The sequence below is a fragment of the Lissotriton vulgaris genome, chromosome 1_1 (genome assembly GCF_964263255.1).
Source record: "Lissotriton vulgaris chromosome 1_1, aLisVul1.2, whole genome shotgun sequence".
NCBI lineage: Eukaryota > Metazoa > Chordata > Amphibia > Caudata > Salamandridae > Lissotriton > Lissotriton vulgaris.
Genome location: NC_141685.1, coordinates 1,902,591,558 through 1,902,610,412, shown reverse-complemented (window position 1 = coordinate 1,902,610,412; position 18,855 = coordinate 1,902,591,558). Strand labels below are relative to the sequence as shown.

General features: G+C 43.3%; 1 protein-coding gene across 2 annotated transcripts in view; it reads left to right on the top strand.

Annotated features, from left to right (window-relative positions):
- Positions 1-18,855, top strand: part of TWF1 (twinfilin actin binding protein 1) — a 333,852-nt gene that overhangs the window by 61,041 nt on the left and 253,956 nt on the right. For both annotated transcript variants that reach the window (XM_086919525.1, XM_086919528.1), the window contains exons 2-3: positions 4,412-4,489; positions 12,657-12,835. In XM_086919525.1, coding sequence (XP_086775651.1) covers positions 4,412-4,489; positions 12,657-12,835 — 257 coding nt within the window. The remainder of the gene's footprint in view (positions 1-4,411; positions 4,490-12,656; positions 12,836-18,855) is intronic.

The window sequence follows — 18,855 nt, the reverse complement described above, 5'->3', positions numbered from 1 at the left end:
TCTTAAATCCCTTTAGCACTGATTACAGTGATACCTACATGTCAAGATACAGATTCGGTAAAATACCGATTCTGTAAAATTACCGAATCGGTAAAATTACCGATTCGGTAAAATTACGGAATCTGTATCTTGACATGCCCCTACATCCCAAACTCCAAATACCGGTCGGTAACGGCCGAAATCGGCCGTTACCGACCGGTATTTGCCTTCCTACATCTGGCCCTTAATGTTTTCTGCACTAAAATGAGTTGTTTAGTAGAAGGGCAGTTTCTTTGTTTGAACTTATGTTTGAATAATTATTAGTATGTGTTTGTTATGTTATGATCTAACGGTAAACATCGTTTACAACGATGTTTTCACAACGCGGTACCTTTACACCGCGGCTGTGACAACGCAAGTCGTTACCACGACTTGCGCTGGAGGGCGCACAAGGTCTAAAAATAGATAATTTACTATCCTAACACCTTCCCTAGGGTCCACGGGGACTGGTGTTAGAATAGTAAATTAAACTATTCGAAATCCGCGCCCCCCCAACGCAAGTCGTGGTAACGACTTGCGTTGTCACGGCCGCGTTGTAAAGGTATGCGTTGTGACGGTACGCGTTGTACCGTCATATATCCTGATCTAACACCAATATATGTTCTAGTAGCATCATAGATTTGGTCTGGATAGATAACTAGCCATAAACTGTGAAAGGGATTTGACTTTTCCTGATGTGATTCTGGGGTCTATGGGGCCTTTATTTTTTCTAATTTAAAATTGGCAGGGTATGAAATTAGCTGCTTTTAATATTTGTAGTATAGTTTGCCTGTATGCTTTTAATCGGGCAAATTATGTTTCATCTATGAATTGTTACTCACGCCTCCAAAGCCCTTCATGACCAAGGACACACCTACATGAACCCCCGCCTGAATTTCCACATAACTCTCAGGAGCCTCCTCTTACCTCTCCCTCACACAGATATCACGCATCCCCTGGTGCACCGGAGAATGCTCCTTCTCCCTCCACGCCACCAAGTCCTGAAACACACTACCCCTTTCCCTCCACCTCCATACCTCACCACTCCGGAAAGGGACTCAAGACCTGGCTCTTCGACTGACTCCGCAGCACAGAGCCTGGATACCCTTACGGGTGATATGCAGCACTTTATAAGTACCGTATGAAATGTTATGGATATTTATCAGACGACAAAAAAGATTGACTTGACGTGAATATTAGACCCTTGCAAAGTATGCAGTTCTTCCTTGATGACCAGGAACTACAATGAAATGGCATTTTACTTTAGTAAAGCCTTCATAATCTCTCAGCCAAATTCCTGTCACTCCTTGAAAAACTTCTCTCCACGGGTATGCTCCGTTCCATAGCATGATCCTTTTAACCTGGAGTTATCCATGATTTTTCTACAACTGTTAGGTCTTCATCAGCTCATGCTGTCAATGTTTGTCAGATGCTTCTTCATTTCCTTAGTCTTATCAGTCGGATGGTGCTCTCACAACGGGTACATGTCGCCATCTTTCAACCCCAGCCGTAAATTAGCATTCCCTGTTCCCTGATGAATACTGATGCCTTTTAACCTCGGGTTTGTGATTGTCGGGTCCAACTGCCTTTGTGTATTCAGGTAGCTTTACCTGTTCTGTATTCATAGCTTTGTACATAATGTACTACCTCTGCTTTGTGTATTCCTTTACCTCTTCTGTATTCATATCTTTGGACATAATGTAACACCCTGATGATTTTTCTAATTTCCCAGATGCTACTGTGAGTGTTTGGGTAGCTTTGGGAAGGAAGCTAATCATTGTTCTCCCTTTGTTCCATCAGATCCCACCGGCTGAATCAGCAATTTGTTTATTTCAGTGGAGACCAGGTTCTGCCTTAAAATAATGCTTTCTAGCGGAAAATGAACACAAAAGATACAAAAGACATCCTCCTTGACCTTCTCCTTACGCAAGCACCTTGTACTTTTATTATTATACGTTGCGTGCACAGCAATTGAGGCACTTTTGAAATTCTGCCTTTTGCTAATTAGCTTTACATGAGGAGTAATCCTATTTCTTAATCCGAACTTTAAAATGGAATTAAAGTGCGTTCCGAGGAAGCAACTTTGAACAGTACAGATAAATATAACGTGTTTTTGTAACGCGCACGTTCACTCGTAGGCTTCTTGGCGCTAAATAACAGATGCTTATTGTTACCCAAATGAATGGTACTCATTTTATCCACCGCAGATGGTTGAAAGGCTGAGTGGACCCACCCGGATTTGAACCTGTGACCATGAGGTCGATCATCGTCTCTACAGTGGACATTGTCCACTGAGCCACCAGACCCTGCCAAGTAATCATTCTCAAGTTGCTCTAGCCCAGCATTAGCAACTATGAAGAAATATAATTAGTGTCTCAGAGATTCCCTACTATTGCTTGCATTTTAAAAGCACCAGGTATAGGAACAAGAATGTGGCACATCAAAGCCTGGGGGGCTCGTTGGCCAGAACTGACCAATCTACTCCTGTTCCCGGCACATGCTTCCGATTATATATAGAATGACAGTCCCCATCGTCCCCAGCTCTTTTGCACTAAATATCTACATAGCTAGCTTACTTATCATCTGGCTGCAGATGTCTGAAACAATCTATCAGTTGTGCCTACATCAGAATGGTCAATTTTCCTCTTCAGATTCCGATTTTTCACAGTGCTTTTAATACCTTCTTAAAAGGACGTAAGTCGCCTAAACCATTTCACCTCAGCCAAATTCTAACTCAAAAGTTCTTTGTAGCTGCCTGTACCTGGTGTTCATCGTGGGTACTCGACTGGATTACACGAAGTCACAGGTTTTTGAGAGACAGCAAAGGGAAGCTAAGCAGATAAACAAAGTACGTATCTTCATGCACACAGAATGCAGTGTGTGTAAAACACCGAAGGGCACAATCTGAAACACTTAATTTGTTTGGCAAGATCAGAAATCCGAGTTGCTAAGAGGACGTCAAACTGCTATTCCGGTCTACAGCAAAAGCAACAAATGGCAAAGTGGCCTCATCAGTTGAAAGGCAGTGTGAACGATGCATTGTAAGTATCTGTGCCGGCCCGCTCTTCAAAACGGCCCTTTCTGTGTGATCTGGAGGGACCGGCATAGGGTATGCTCAACTGGCTTTTAGCAGTTTTGTGCAACTCCTGATTGTGGCCAAACTGCACCTGCTTCATCCAGTAGTTTCTGGGACCAATGAGCACAACCTAGCATAGCTGACACCTTGAGGGCTGCGCCTCCAATTGGGTCTTCCTGCACAGATGAGTGTGACAAGTTACTAGATATAATGCAGGTCTGAATAAGCAATAGGCAGCTCTTGCTGCCAAACACCAGGGGAACATGGGGACCAAAGGATAAGGGTACTATTGTGGGAGAAAGCTGTTCCTTTTTAGCACTTTTATCACCTGTTTCTAAACACTTACCAGCCCATCCTTTCCTGCTAAATTTAGAGATTCCGTCTTCCTGGTACTCTCCACTGTTGTTGCTTCCTGTGACTTTTGTAGATGTGTGGTACATGATTGGTGTGTGCAGTCTTTTAAAGACCTCTCCAATCAATTGGAATTCTAGTGTCGCTGTATCAAAAACATATCTGATTTATACTGCATATCTTTATCTGGCACGTCTCAATTCCAGATTAAATTAAGAGCTTTAAACCCTGCAATGAAACAACTGATAGGAAATTACACAATTACAAACGAAACGCTAGAAACGACACACAATTACTGCACCTAACCTACTCTTGGCCCAGGTGAACAGTGAACCGAGCACACAGACCCTTCTCTAGACAGTTCATACAAGCCGCTCTCCAATCTGATACCTCTGCCAGCCTTTTGCGTACAGATGCATTACCCGTGTGATAGTGTGTGGAACCCCATTGACTTTTAGTATATGTTTGGATTTCATGTTGATCCTACGTTTGTTAAAACTTATGGAGCTGTTGTCTAGGGTTTATAGTTAGCCTAAGTACTAATACAAGGAATTGCCTTATTGTCCACTGATTGTACTCCTCACTATGCACAAGCATAATTGTATGAGAAACACGCATTATTGTACTGTTGACTTAAAGTAAAACAAAATAAAGAACTGCATTGTGAACACAGTACACAAAAAAGGTGGGTGTTAACCAATAAAAAAAACAATTGCTGCACTCCACACTTCCTACTTAGATTAAACCTAGTAAAGTGATAAGTAGTTTCGATGTGTATTGAGTGTCTGTTGTACTTTAAAATGCAAGTAAGAGAATATTTTATCTACCTACAGCTATTGCATTTGTTAGAAATGTGTGATTTGATTTTAATTATTGTCATTGACATCAATGTTATTGTGTTTCTAAATCAAAAATGTATAGATCATTTTTCTGTGCTTACTAATCATTTTCATCTTTTTATTTCAGCTAGCGGAGACATAAAAGATATCTTTGCCAAAGCCAGAAATGGAAAATACAGGGTTTTAAAAATAAACATAGAAAATGGTTAGTCATATTTATTTTGCAAATTATCAAACCAAATTATTTATTTTTAATTAAGGTGTTTATACATTCATTTTGTACGCCTATGTTTTGAAAATGTTAAAACAGCTGTCAACATATTAACGGTTATAAAGTTGAGCTATTAGGTGAAATGACTACTAGTCAAGGCAAAAGTTTGCAAAAACATATCCATCTAAATTAGAACTGTCCCATAAACGTGAACCTAATAACTGTTGCAGCACACTATTAAGTACTTTGTTCGCTTTAAAATGTTTCTTTTACCTTTTGTACTCTTAGCCGGTGCGATGCTTGAAAACAATGACGGGTGAAACTGTTGCATTGCTGTTAACAAGAGATAGGGTCATCAGGCAGTGGAATCTTCACATTATTTGTGTTGCCAAATTTGCATGCGTGTCACAGTGCATTGACGTTCATCAGATGCTGCTCAGAGCATGTCCAAAGAAGCTTTCTGCTTTCAGATATAGACTGTTTAATGGAACTTGGATTTCCTCAGCAGGGCAAAGCTGCAGGCTATAGCTGAAGAGGGTTCGACATCTTTGGATGTGGGTTGGCATCCAGTCAGATTTGCTGCTGAGGAGAAGAATGAAACTAGATCTATGGCGACGTAGGGACTACTGGTGATGCAACTTTGGCCTATAGGCTGGCAGGTTGGTCCTGGTCCTACAATAGCTCTCCAGGAAAAACGTTAGCATTAAATTTCTAATTTCCATAGATTTAGGTTCACGCAGAAGGAGTACACTATGACACCAGCCAAGGGTTGAGGGACCTTAGGAATAGCACTTGGGAGTCAGGACTCACTCCAGCAGAAGCCACCAGAAACGTTCAGGGCAGGTCCATTAGAAACTGGTCAGTTGGGCTGTTCCAGGAAAGTGGGTTTCTTGCAGTATTTGTGTCTCTGTAGCTTAACAGGAGGTCAGCCAACTGACCTTGGAGTTCACTTTTTTGTCCTGGGTAGAGCCCCTAGGGTTCTCCTCTGAGGTCTGAACATTCCTCTTCTGTCTTTCACAGGTCCAGTAGTGTTCTGAAGAGGGTACCCAGTGGTGCCTCATGTATGCCTATCATTAGCCTGTGTGTGGGTATGAATCCTAGCCCCCCCATAACCAGTGGGGCAAATATTTTCAGGGATAACCCTACCATCTTTTGCAGCAGTTCCTGATTGTCCTACTGCAAACAATCCCAGAGTGTCCCTTTCTATTTAATTCCTACATCGCAAAACATTTATTCCGTCTGCAAAGCGCTTGTGCCTGCTTTATAGATGTGGCTGGGAAAAGAAATACCCTTCTTCTTTGGTCACCCCAACCCAGTTCTGAGGACAGTTCCTCTCCCTCTGGGACTGGACCCTGGCTGGTTAGGAGGACAAAGGAGAGGCATGCCCGGGAGTGAACTACATCTGCCACTGACCGGGTAGACATCCTTTGAAGATATGCAGGAGTCTGGGCACAGCCGGCAGGCCACCGTGTCAAGGGAATGTCAACCTTTTCCCACACCCAAGCCCTTTGTCTCTGGGAGCCTATTCACACCTCCTCCTAAAAAATGTGAGAATGTGTGATTCAACTCCTGGTTGACAGTTGGAAGCTCAGGCAATTGGGCTCCTAGCGGCTTAAGGTAGGTTAAAGATGACTTTTAAAAAGTAAACTTTGGTAAAATAACAGGTAGAGATTCGACTTTGAGAATCAATTGGATTTGTAATAAATATTTTTTTTAAGTCCAGTAATGATCTTTCTAGCTGGTTCCTGGGTGGAAATAACGTTATTTACTTTTAATATTGACTCCTAATGCCTTCATATGGAGCAGCTAACCCTAGCAGCTTTTAGGATTTTGTCATTGTAAGGACATGTAATACAAACATGTTCTACTTTTAAATACCCAGCATTAAGTCTTACTTGGGGATTGCTTATTAATATTTAAAAGGAGGATTTAGTCCTGTAAAATGGAGTTATTTTAACAGGTTGAATTGGCAGTTTGAACCTGCATAGCCAGGTTACTGGTGGCAGGCCTGCAATCATATTTTGCTTTGTCTCTTTAGTGCCACAAGATGTGCTGCAGCCCATTTTTAACATTCAACTTGCAGGCCATTGTACCATATATGAGGGACTTATAGGTGAATTAAATGTGCCAATTTGGAATATAACCAATTTCAACATGTTTTAGGAGTTAGAGCACATGCACTGGGGTCTTATTTGCAGAGTCCTAGTGAACAGAATCCTAACACCAAAAGCATCAGTCCCAAAAAATGGAGGTGATTGTACAAAAGCGGCATTTTCTTACCCTACCGATTCAGAGTGCCAACAAGTGATTGCTCCACACACTGTTCACCAGAGTTAACTCCTCACATTCCTTGCATGGAACCTCTCCTCGTACTACTAACCACAACATACTTTTCACAGTGCCAATCCTTGCCAGTTCTTTGGGTAACTTATGAGTGCCTGTTTTTGACATAGCTCTGTATTACTATCTCTTCACTCTCCCCTGCAGTCCATGCTACTCACTGCCTGCTGATGCTCACTCTGCAGATTGCTGGAGAGTGCTCGCTCTGTGCATGGATCGCCAATATAAACTAGACCCAATCTGCCAGCGCAGGCCCCTCACATTGTCCATCAGTCCCATATCTTCACATTGCTCACTAATACCAGCTCCTTACAGCCCAGAGCCTGCTTCTTACACTGACATCGCTGACTCCACATATCTGTGTTCTCACAATGTCTGTCCTTCCTGGTTCTTTGCACTACTCCTCAATGCTGGTTCCTTATGCTGCTCATCTCTGTTTCCTTAAGCTATGCCCAAAGGTGGATTCTCACATCCAACCATTGCTGGTTCCTCATACTCTTTGTTGGTCCTGGTGCCTGCTTATGCCTGCAAATGCTTTTTCCGCCTGCAGCCTGTCACTGTTTGCTTTTTACACTGCATCCCAGTGCCTGCCACTCAGTGCTGCTTTTCTCAACCAACGAGTACATACTTCTTACACCTCAAACCAAAGCAGCTCTTTGTGTTGTTCTGAATGCCTGTTTTTAGGTCCTGCCTAAGGCAGCGCATGTGCTGTCTCTTCGAGACATTTAGTAAGTGGCTTTTAAAAGTGCCACCAGAGGCTTGCACGTGCACAGCTGCCACCTGTGTTTTTATTGCTGTAATCAGGCTCCTCTGGTTGCACTACCCCCCTCCCTTTTCCCCCTCCCTCCTGGTCAGCTTCATTTGTGTCTTTTAGCTGTGCATCATGCTCCTCTGCTCGCACTCCCCCTCCCTTCTCCCCTCCTCTCCGTCAGTTTCATTTGTGTCTTCTATCACTGTGAATGCTTCTGCTTCCACCAGGCACACACACCATCAGTCGTCGGTGCACGCTTTCGCCGGGCACACACATCACCAGCTGTCAGTGCACACGTTCACCAGACACACACACCACCAGCCGTCAGTGCACGCTTCCACAAGGCACACACACCAGCCGTCAGTGCACGCTTCCACCTGGCCCACACACCACTAGCTGTCAGTGCACGCTTCCACCAGGCCCACACACCACCAGCCGTCAGTGCACGCTTCCACCAGGCACACACACCACCAGCCGTCAGTGCACGCTTCCACCAGGCACACACACCACCAGCCGTCAGTGCACGCTTCCACCAGGTACACACACCACCAGCTGTCAGTGCACGCTTTCACCAGGCACCCACACCACCAGCTGTCAGTGCACGCTTTCCCCAGGCACACACACCACCAGCCATCAGTGCAGCAGGCAGGCTCTTCTCAGAGTTTCTTGGTAAATATGTGTTCGATGCCTGGGAGGGAGTGGGTGGAGTTTCCCTAAACCATGCTGAGTATGCCGGTACAGTGCTGAACTCCTGTGTGAGTGAGTCATGCTGCCTGGGGCTCACTCACTCCACACTTGTAAATTGCGCCAGGCTTTTTCTCATTTGTAAAGTTTGACGCATGCTTACAGCTAGGCAGCCCCCACATCCCCGGAAATGACTGCTTCCTACAACCAGAATGGAAACAACATTCAGAGCAATGAAAACAAGTACATTTGATGCAAAGAACTGTTAACAAAAACCATGTCCAGCTATTGTAGATCTGGCCACTTAAACAAAACAGCAACAAAAAACAAACGAGTATTGGCATAACCAATAGATCTCACTTTTTGGACCCTATAAGTATTTAGTTATGCAGCAGAATATCTTGGGTGCAACAACACCAACTGTTGCATGGCTAAACACTTATAAAGTGTCAAATGCGAGACCTATTGGCTATGCCAATGCTTGTTCAATGTCAGTGTCAGCTCTTCACACTGCCCACCAGGTTGTGTTTCTTGTGCTATATCCCAAAAGACACACCTCTAGTCTCATCCATGTGTATCAAAGCAGATTATGCAGTTTAACCCTACCTCTCTCGAAACTAACTTAAGTGATGTTTAGCATCAAGGGGGAGACATCCCTTAAGGATAAGAACCCTCACTCACCTGAAGGTGACATGCTTCATCATATGGGTCCTCCTTACTAGTGTAGAAAACCTAGTCAACACTGGGAGCTGCTACTTCAAGTTTTAAGGAAGGAGCTCAGAGATGTTTTTGTTAAGGAAAATGATAGTAATCTCATATGTGGAATGATGGGTTTAGTGAGGTTAGCAGCGCTGTGTGGGAGAATAGAAAGTGAGTTAAAACTGTCTAGATAGAATACACTGTCAACTACTTTATTATAGTGTTCTACCTGACAGTATTAAAATGGAACAGCACAGTGGTGTAAATATATAGCCACTGTCACTTTATGGTCAGAATGGAAACAACATTCAGAGCAATGAAAACAAGTACATTTGATGCAAAGAACTGTTAACAAAACCATGTCCAGCTATTGTAGATCTGGCCACTTAAACAAAACAGCAACAAAAAACAAATGAGTATTGGCATAGCCAATAGGTCTCACTTTTTGGACCCTATAAGTATTTAGTTATGCAGCAGAATATCCTTGGTACAACAACACCAACTGTTGCATGGCTAAACACTTATAAAGTGTCAAATGCGAGACCTATTGGCTATGCCAATGCTTGTTCAATGTCAGTGTCAGCTCTTCACACTGCCCACCGGGTTGTGTTTCTTGTGCTGCCTGCTTGTCATCAAGTGCTGGATCACTGCTTGTTCTATTTATTGCACACCATGGCAATCTTCTCTATACGCGTGTACGGATCCCTCAAACTGCTCAACAGTTCTTATTCACCACAGTGACCCTCGGTGTCAGACTCTCTCATTCCCCCAGTTCCAGGTCCTCACATGCCTGCCAGTGCTGGTTCTTCACGCCTCCTGTCAGTGCTGGTTTCCTCACGCCTTCTGTCAGTTCTGGTTTCTCATGCCTCCTGTCAGTGCTGGTTTCTCATGCCTCCTGTCAGTGCTGGTTCCTCACGCCTCCTGTCAGTGCTGGTTCCTCACGCCTCCTGTCAGTGCTGGTTCCTCATCCTACCTGCCAGGCCTGGTTCCTCACCCTCCCTCTCAGGCCTTGTTCCTCTAGCTGCATGCCAGTTCTGGCTCCTCACCCATACAGTGTTGCCTTCTCACAATGACCATCACTAGTGGTTTCTTTCTCTGCCAACTAATGTTGGCTTCTTACACTGCTTAGTATTGTCTGCTACTCATAGTGCTGCCTAGTGCTAGATACTCCCACTCTACATCAATGCAAACTCCTCTCGCAGCCAACTTCAGTGCTGCTCATGCTGTCAACAAGTACTGTCCTCTTTGCATTGTCCTGCAGTGCTTGGTTTTCACATGGCTTCAAGTGGCAGCTCTTCACACTTCTATCTGTCCTGTTTCTTGCAGTTCCTGCTTGCCCAGAAATATTGACTTACTACCAGTTACTTGTGTGGCCTAACAGTGCAAACTCCAAACACAGCTATCAAATGCAAACCCTTCACAGTACCCACCAGTTATGCTTTTCTCATTGACAATTAGTGGCAGACCCTCCTTGTTTACATTGGTGCTAAATCATCACATTGCCATCACTACAATTTCCGTCATACCTAGTAGAAAAGTGATGTAAGGAATTTTTGAATTAATATCCACCACTAGCTAACATTTGGGCTGCATTCCAGTCATTCATGTTTTGCCCACGGTGACTGGCTAGACAGAGACCAGCAATATGCAAATCAGTCTTGGTCGTGCTCGAACTGGCTGACCAGGTCTCCTCCAGACTGGAACGAATGCAACCTCCTACCAGTTTCTGCCTATTAAGGCAACATCAGTGCCATTACCACTAACATTCCACAAAGAAAGAATTAAACACATAATCAATGTCCCCAGTTAGAGTGTCAGTTTTCAGATCCATGAGTAAATCGTAGCACTGAAATCTGAATCCAACGGGGGAAGAATAATCATTACATAAAACATAAACTTAGATGGGATCTGGTGAGCGCAAGGGGGAATATTTTGTTAACAAGTATACTATACTCGAGGTTTAGGAAAAGAGCTCCAATCCCAAACATATACTAGCATACATGGACTATGAATGTTTCTCAAGAGACCCTAGAGAAGCAATAATCAATAGTGTTAATATAACTAACCCACAAACCAGAACCAGATGTGGCCTTGACCAAAGATTTCAGAACTTTCTTAAGAAGAAAAGCAGTCCAGGAATGGTCATCTGAGAAAGGTTTTAGACGTGTAGCCGGAGGGGATTGGGCCGTGATCCAATCTTTATGCCTCAATAACCTGATGGCTTAAATTGTCACTGCTCATAATAGTACTAGAGAGCATGGTCTGCATAGGCTGAGTGGCATAATTTCAATGAAGCTGTTCGCATGAAATAACAATGGGAAACCGCGACATGAACTGTAAGGAATCAGAAAGAAGCTGGGATGAAGTTTGCTGATCACAAAACCAGTGCTGTGCTACTTCTCAGGGCAGACAAAGAGAATGGACAGAATAATTACCTGATTTCATGAACCCCTAAGTAAGACAGAGAGAGCTGTAATCTGCCATATAGAGAAGTCATGTCCTATTGTGTGCAGATCATCCTCCCCATGACTACTCGGCAGTGGCTGATAAATTGACCAGTGTGAAGTTTTCAGTAGCTCGACTGGTGGTCAAGCAGGGGTCTTCGGCAATGGCAGATGGTTGAAGTGATGGCTGCCTACTTCACAATCATATCAAAACCAGAGGCTGCCCAGCTGAAGCACTGTATGCAGTCCCAAGAAAGGTTTTGACAGAGTCATTATCTGCCTTTCCAACCAAATGATTATTTCAAACTCTGTCCTTCCTCTATTGGCTGCCCTACAGGAACACATGTAGAGCTCTCCTAATCCCACGTTGTGTTGCTCCTTCTTTGTCAAATAGATTTTTTACTGTTGTGATGCACCCGATTTTAGCCTGCACTGTATCAAGGCACAAGTTAGGAGTTTTCAGGTTTTGCTAAATACATGGAGTAATTCAAGAAAAGACCTGTAAACCCTGGTCAGTAGGGTAGGCATTCTGCACTGAGAGCTGAGTTTGCTATGTATAAATGTCATTAAAAGGCTTCTTTGAGGAAGGTGAAGCCTTAAGGCCATGCAGTAGTGACTGCCTGAATCCAAGCTCCTAACCCTCTATGCCCCCATTTAAATAAAAACCCATGTTTTACACATTACCTCTACAAACCTCAATATGAAGGAGGGGTCTATAAAGGAGAAGGACATAGCTGATGGCAGCTGGAAAAGATCACTCTATAAATACAAGAAAAAAGCATTGCCCTTTGAGGTTTAGTGGGTATGCTCTGCTCAAACCATATTCTTGTCTCGATTGACTACTTCCATTACTTCCATTACTGCCATTAAACCAGTAAGAAAGTAGGTAATCCCACAAACTAATACTACAATTTGTTGTGACCTAAAAATAAAAGGAAGAGCTTGGACAGAGTATTGAATATTGACAATAATGCTTATTTACTGTGCCAGGGAGTTCGAGTGGTTTTTATAATGCTTCCTTATTTATTTCTTATGGTTCTTTTTTATAGATCACACATTTATAACTGTGCAGACGAAAAGAAGCCCCCGTTCTTTCTTCCTTTTTCTGTGTTTTAAAATGTCCTTAACCTGTCTTCATGACTGATAGTAATTCCAGTGGGTTTTGCTGTGAAGGTTTCTACTGTTTTATAATGTTATTAAAGCAGGGCATGCTCTAACATGTCATTTTGCTGGTCATTTGCAGAGCAGTTTACAGTTGGATCCCATAAGAAACCATCCTGTGCATGGGAAAAAGACTATGATCCATTTGTTCTACCTCTGTTAGAAGACAAACAGCCATGTTACATATTGTATAGACTTGATTCACAAAATGCACAAGGATATGAGTGGATCTTCATTGCCTGGTCACCAGATCACTCCCCTGTAAGTAATCGTCAAATTTGATTTAATGTCTTTGTATTTGATCATTGTTGGCCTCTAACATAGATCATTTCATTTTATGTGAAACATACCTTGAGTGACAGTAATCATACCAAGCAGCTCTTAGAGGTTTACATTTTTCTAACAGAAAATAAAATGTTTGGAAAACAGTTCATGTAAAAAATTGGGTTATTGGTTGAGTGGAGTGTGAGCGATGGCCAAGCAGCCACCACAGAGTAAGGTCCAAGCAAACCTTGCTTACCATGTGCTCAACCCTCTGATAGCTAGGCACAGAGCAGTCAGGCTTAACTTAAAGGCAAAGTGTAAAGTATTTGTGCAACCCTTCAAACAGTAAAACTGTGAAAACACCACACATAGAGGATCCCACACAAAGTTAGAAACATACAGCAAAATTTAATAAATAAAAGAAGACCAAAACGTAAAAAAATCCAATTAATAGAACCGGAGATATGCAATTTGAAAGATTCCAGTGAAAATAGCGCATAAAAGCACAAAGCGGCAACTGTGGTTATCTGGTCGTGATGGACCGGGACAAAGTAAAAAATTTAGGCCGACCATGAGAGAGCGTGGGCCAGCTACTGGGACCCACTTGGGACCGTGGAGCACAGTACCTTAAATCCTGGTGTGCGGTCTGCGCAGCGTTGCTTTACGATGCTTCGTATCGCCCAACTTCGATTCCAAGAAACTGTGCGATGAGGCTTTGCAGGGCTTTGCAGTGCTTTGAGTCAATCTCAGGGAGCTGTGTGGCGAGGCTTAGCAGGGCTTGGTGTCGCTTTGTTTTGGTTCCAGTGAGCTGTGAAGTGAGGTTTTGCGGGGCGTCTCATTGGTTCCGATGAGGATCACTGCAGGGCTTGACAGAAGCACCTTCAAGCCCCAAGGTTCCCGGACTGCGGTGGCATCACTTGGGAGGGCAGGAATTACAGATAGCAGAGTCCAGGTGCTGGGTTCAAGGCTGTTGGAAGCCTCTTATGTCCCTGAGGCTTCTGATCAGGAGACTAGACAACTAGCCCTTGGAGTGTAGATGATGCAGGTCCTTCCTTCTTACCCAGGAGAGAACGCAGCAGGTAGCAGGTCAGCACAGCAGGCAGCAGTTTCTTCAGAGCCTCAGTCTAGCATAGTCTCAGTCTTTGTGATAGCACAACAGTTCTTCTTCCTGGCAGAGTATCCACAGGTCCAGAAGTGTACTGAAGTGGTGGTGTCTGATTTCCATCTTTTATAACCTGGATAGTTCTGGATGGTGGGAAAAGTTTTTAGACAGTGGCTTTGAACTGCAAGGAATTCCCTGCCTCCCCTGCCCTGGCTCCAAGCTAGCTGGAGTGACAATGCAGGGCTGTTAGGCCCTTTGTGTGGAGACAGGACACAGCCTATTCAGGTGTAAGTGAGGTTGTGTCCAGCTTTTCTCTCCCATCCCTGCCAGTGATGGCCTATCCAGTCAGATCTAAGCTCCTATTGTGTGTGGCTGTCTAGGAGGAATACACAAAGCCCAAATGCCAACTACACCCAGCCATGTGACCAAAGACAGTCTGCAGGCACTCAATAGCTAAGGCAAGAAAATGTAAACTTTCTAAAAGTGCAATTTTCCGATTTGTAATTTAAAATTCAACTTCATCATAAGTTAGGTTTATAAATTAGAATTCCACAGACACCAAACATGAATTGTTTAACTCTTCCCAATTTGAAATTACACTTTTATCCTATGGTCTAGATAGGCCTTGCCGTGTTGAAAAACGAGTTTAGAGCTTTTCACTACCAGGACATGTAACTACCTGCTCCACTGTTTTTAATACATTGCACCCTGCCCGCTGAGCTGTCCAGGGCCTTATTAAAATAGAAGGTTTGGGCCTGGCAACATTTGTTTATTTTGCCTGATCGAAATGGCAGTTCAAAACTACACACATAGGCTCTGCAATGGCATGCCTGAAACATGGCTGGCTGCCCTACAAAGCTAGAAATCAACTAAATATTGCCTGCCTATCGCACAAAGCCCTCCACTTCAAAACCCCCAACAACCTAGCGCAAAAGCTAGAACTATCCGGAGGGGGTAGACCATCTAGGAGTGCTAATTCCCTCCTCTTGAAACCTCAGATCTTCCGCAAAAAAGAGAACATGCCAACGAGCCTTCTCTGGCTCTGCACCACAAATTTGGAACTCACTTCCACCGGAAATTCGTAGAATCTCTCCAAGGTTTCTTTCAAACTGGAAGTAAAAAGATTCCTCATGAATAAGTTCTTACCTTAATAAGATGTGCAACTGTCAGTTCTAATCGCATCGGACATACTCCAGAATTTGTTGTTAATCTTGTATATTATTACTGCATTTGCTCCCCTTATGTCATTATGTTTCATCGACTAGCCCATTCTTTGCTTACCCCAGGTTTGTAAACGGTCTGTTATGTGAGCCCTATTTGATTCAATTCCTATGTAGATTCCCCATTTGACTCATGTACTGAACTGTAACCTTCCTTTCCTTCAAATTGTAAAGCGCTCTGATATGCTTCGGGATCAGGTTTGCGCTATGTAAAACTTTATAAATAAATAAATGGTAAAAGGGCTACTTAAGTGGGTGCAACAATCAGTGCTGCAGGCCCACTAGTCGCATTTAATGTACAGGTCCTTGGCACATGTAGTGCCACTGTACTAGAGAGTAAGAAAGTAAATTATATGTGCCTGTTGGGTATAAGCCAATGTTACCATGTTTGGAGGAGAGAGCAGAAGCACTTTTGCACTGGTTAGCAGTGGTAAATTATACAGAGTCCTAAGGCCAGCAAAAACGAATTCAGTAAAAACATAGGAGGAGTTATGCAAAAAGTGAGTACCTTATGGTACGGATGAGTAGTGGTACTAAAGTTTTGAAGGAGGTCTGCTACTAAATGGCATGGCCTGAGAGGTACAAGTTCTGAACTGGTAATGATCTAATCAACAGTCAGTGGTGTGCTGTTATTGCATAGGTGCTCAAAGATAGCAGCCCTTTGCAGGCCATCTATTAATAATGATATAATATTCATGCTTTTTACATGTGTGTTGGGATGTACATGGAGTATTTTGAATGCTCTCTTGAATCTCGAAGTGGGAATCTCCCCAGTGACCTCTCCAATCATATTAAAATCGAAATTTGAGCATAGGGATGCCATAGAAAGGATTCTGGGTGCGACCATCTGCCAAAACTCTCAAGAATGCTTCAAAGGAGAGAAAGAAGCCTTCGCCCATGGCATTTGTAATTAATCTTGAAAAACAACACATAATTCCTAATATAAAAACAGAGATATTCTAATAATAATCCTAAATTCAAGAAACGCCAAAATAATGCAGGCACACTTCATGCTTCGGGTAGCCCTACCTATATAACACGATGTGTGTGATGCCAACATTGGAAGCAGTATCACCCGAACCGTTAGATACTTACAGGCTGAAATACAGTTTGAGGAACAGGTGCAGGGACATAAATGTCACGGGAATTCTATGCAGGCTGCATCCCGAAAGTGGATTTAGTAAAAAGTATCTCTGATTATAACCTCTTGTTCCGTTGCATGTGTCAAAATATAAATGCATTTGGCCAACTTCCCAGTAAGAGGTACATGAAACACAAATTTAGCATGAACGTGTATCCATCCATTGGCATATTGCCTAAAAAGTTGGAATAACAATGGGTGTTCATAAGAAAACACAAATTACCACCAAATTCAGGATTTCAAAATCATTTGCTCTTCCAGTTGTTGATTTAGTTTGAGGAAATGCCCGTAAGTAATCATGGGTGGGAGAGCAGAATGGACAATGAAGCTTTCAAATGATGGTGGAAAACCTGTACAGTATAGAGGTCACTGGCTTGATTTGAGTTGTGACTCAAGGCCACAAAATTACACGTGTTTGATTGTGAGTTACGAATAATCTTTTTACCGTGGTCTACCAGAATGTATAGATTTTTTATGGACATACATTTCTGGTATTGTTGGACCTCTGGTCAAGGACAGCATGCTGGACCTCTTTTGTTGCATATGCTCCCCGCCCCCCTCCCAAATCACGACATATAACTTTCAAACACCAGTTGGCATATATGTTTTTTTCATGAGTCTACAGTAAAAATACACAAATCCCACACAGGTAGCGTAAATGTTGAATTGTCATAGTGGGTTGTAGTGTGGGTTTAACCCACCCCTATGTGTGATTTTAAAAACATAGTACAAGGGCTATCAAGCTGCCCTAATCCCAAAAATGTGAGTTGTATAAACATTGAGAACAAAGAAGAAGTCCCGAAAGTCAGTTATAGTGTAAAAAGCTAAATAGTTTGTGTGTGAACTAACTGGCATGATCTCCCAATACTTTGTTACACTATTCCAGACAGCGAACTTGTGTTTCGTCAATATAGACTTTATCGAGGTGAATATATATCTCTGGTATCATGTGTGAGAAGGCTCAGAAACCTCACATAAGGAAGTTTAACATAAGAGCACTGAAGCTTAGCTGTTTGATATTACATGCCAATGTAACAGACAGTGACTACAATATAGGACATTCCAGAACATTTTGATTGCTTTGTCCCCGGCTGATAGTTCATACGACTAATCTTTGCATTTGCCATCTACGCAACTTTCATCACCTTTGTAGGGATGACTTTCAGTATTATTCCAGTTTGACTTTTTATCAGAACCAGGGGATTACCAAGCAGTTTACCACATTGTAGGGCCCAGACTTTACAAAATCTTTTTGTCTCAGACACCGAAAACAATAACTGTGATTATGGGAATGATTATGTTCCCCAATATGAGGAAGGCAGCTGATATAAAGAGCTTCAGGGTGCCAGTGGGCTTGATACTCCCCTGGGTCTCAAGGGATCTCCTGATACTAGCCTAGTGTCTCCCTCAGGTCCTGCTACAGAGAAAAGCGCCTCCTTCACTGTAGCGATGTGAAGGACAGCTGAGGTGTTATATTTGCTATTACCAACCATGGAAATGAAATCTAACATATTGAAACATTTTCTACAGCTTGAGCAGGCTCCAATTGAGCCACTGTTGCCATTTAACAAGGCACTTAATGTCCGCCTTCTAGGCACTGGGGTTAAGCCCTATTCGGAGCCACCTGTTAATAGACAAGTTCCCTGTCACTATCGTTTTGCACCTAGCGACCCTGTCTTCCTAATACAACATCCCACTCCAGAGAGCTTTGTGGTTCAGGCATCCACCAGCTGGGTTAACCCCAATGCCTTCCTTACCATGGCCACGGTGTGGTAACATTTGTGAAACACTCAGGACTGGACTTCTCTGATTGTCTGGGATGTGCCAAGGATGCTAGTGTGGCTTTCTAGAACCTTACCTGAATGAGGTCCACAGGCTTCTTCAGGGGCATCCAGATACCATTTTATAGATATGTCTTTTAATGGATCTCACCTTTTTGGTGATAAAGCACACTCGGGCTTGGAGCGCTTTAAGTACAGCAGTCACCGCATGTTTATTGTGCTTTTTAACTCGCACAAGACTATTCCACCAATGATTTCAATTTCTCTTTGGTTAGGAAAGGCCTTTTCCCATTCATCAACAGCTGATCCCTCCTCCTGCGCAGCAGAATTTTTAGTCCTCTCGTGGTCCGGCGACAATAAGGACAGCAGGGTCGATGGACGGGTGGCTCTGTCCGCTGGCCCCCTATCAGCTGCAACCACAAAACTGCTTTTGGGTACCCTTGCTGGCACACACACACCCTTTCAAAGGCAGTATCTGATATCTCCTCCTAGGATGGCAGGCAATTGCGACAGACAAGTGGGTCCTACAAATTGTAGGTTGGGCTATGCCCTTCCGTTCCTTTCTACCCCACCATACCTTCCACCGCTCTTGGTGCGGCTTATGTAAAACAATCTGTTGGTCTTTTGGCTAAAGTGCCCACAGACCGGGTTCTGGCCTTGGACATGGGAACTGAGTGTTAGTCCTGCTACTTCCTTGTGCTGAAGAAGGACATCAGTATTTGACCTATTTTAGATTTTCGTCCTCTACATGCCTTCCTTCAGAAAAACAAATT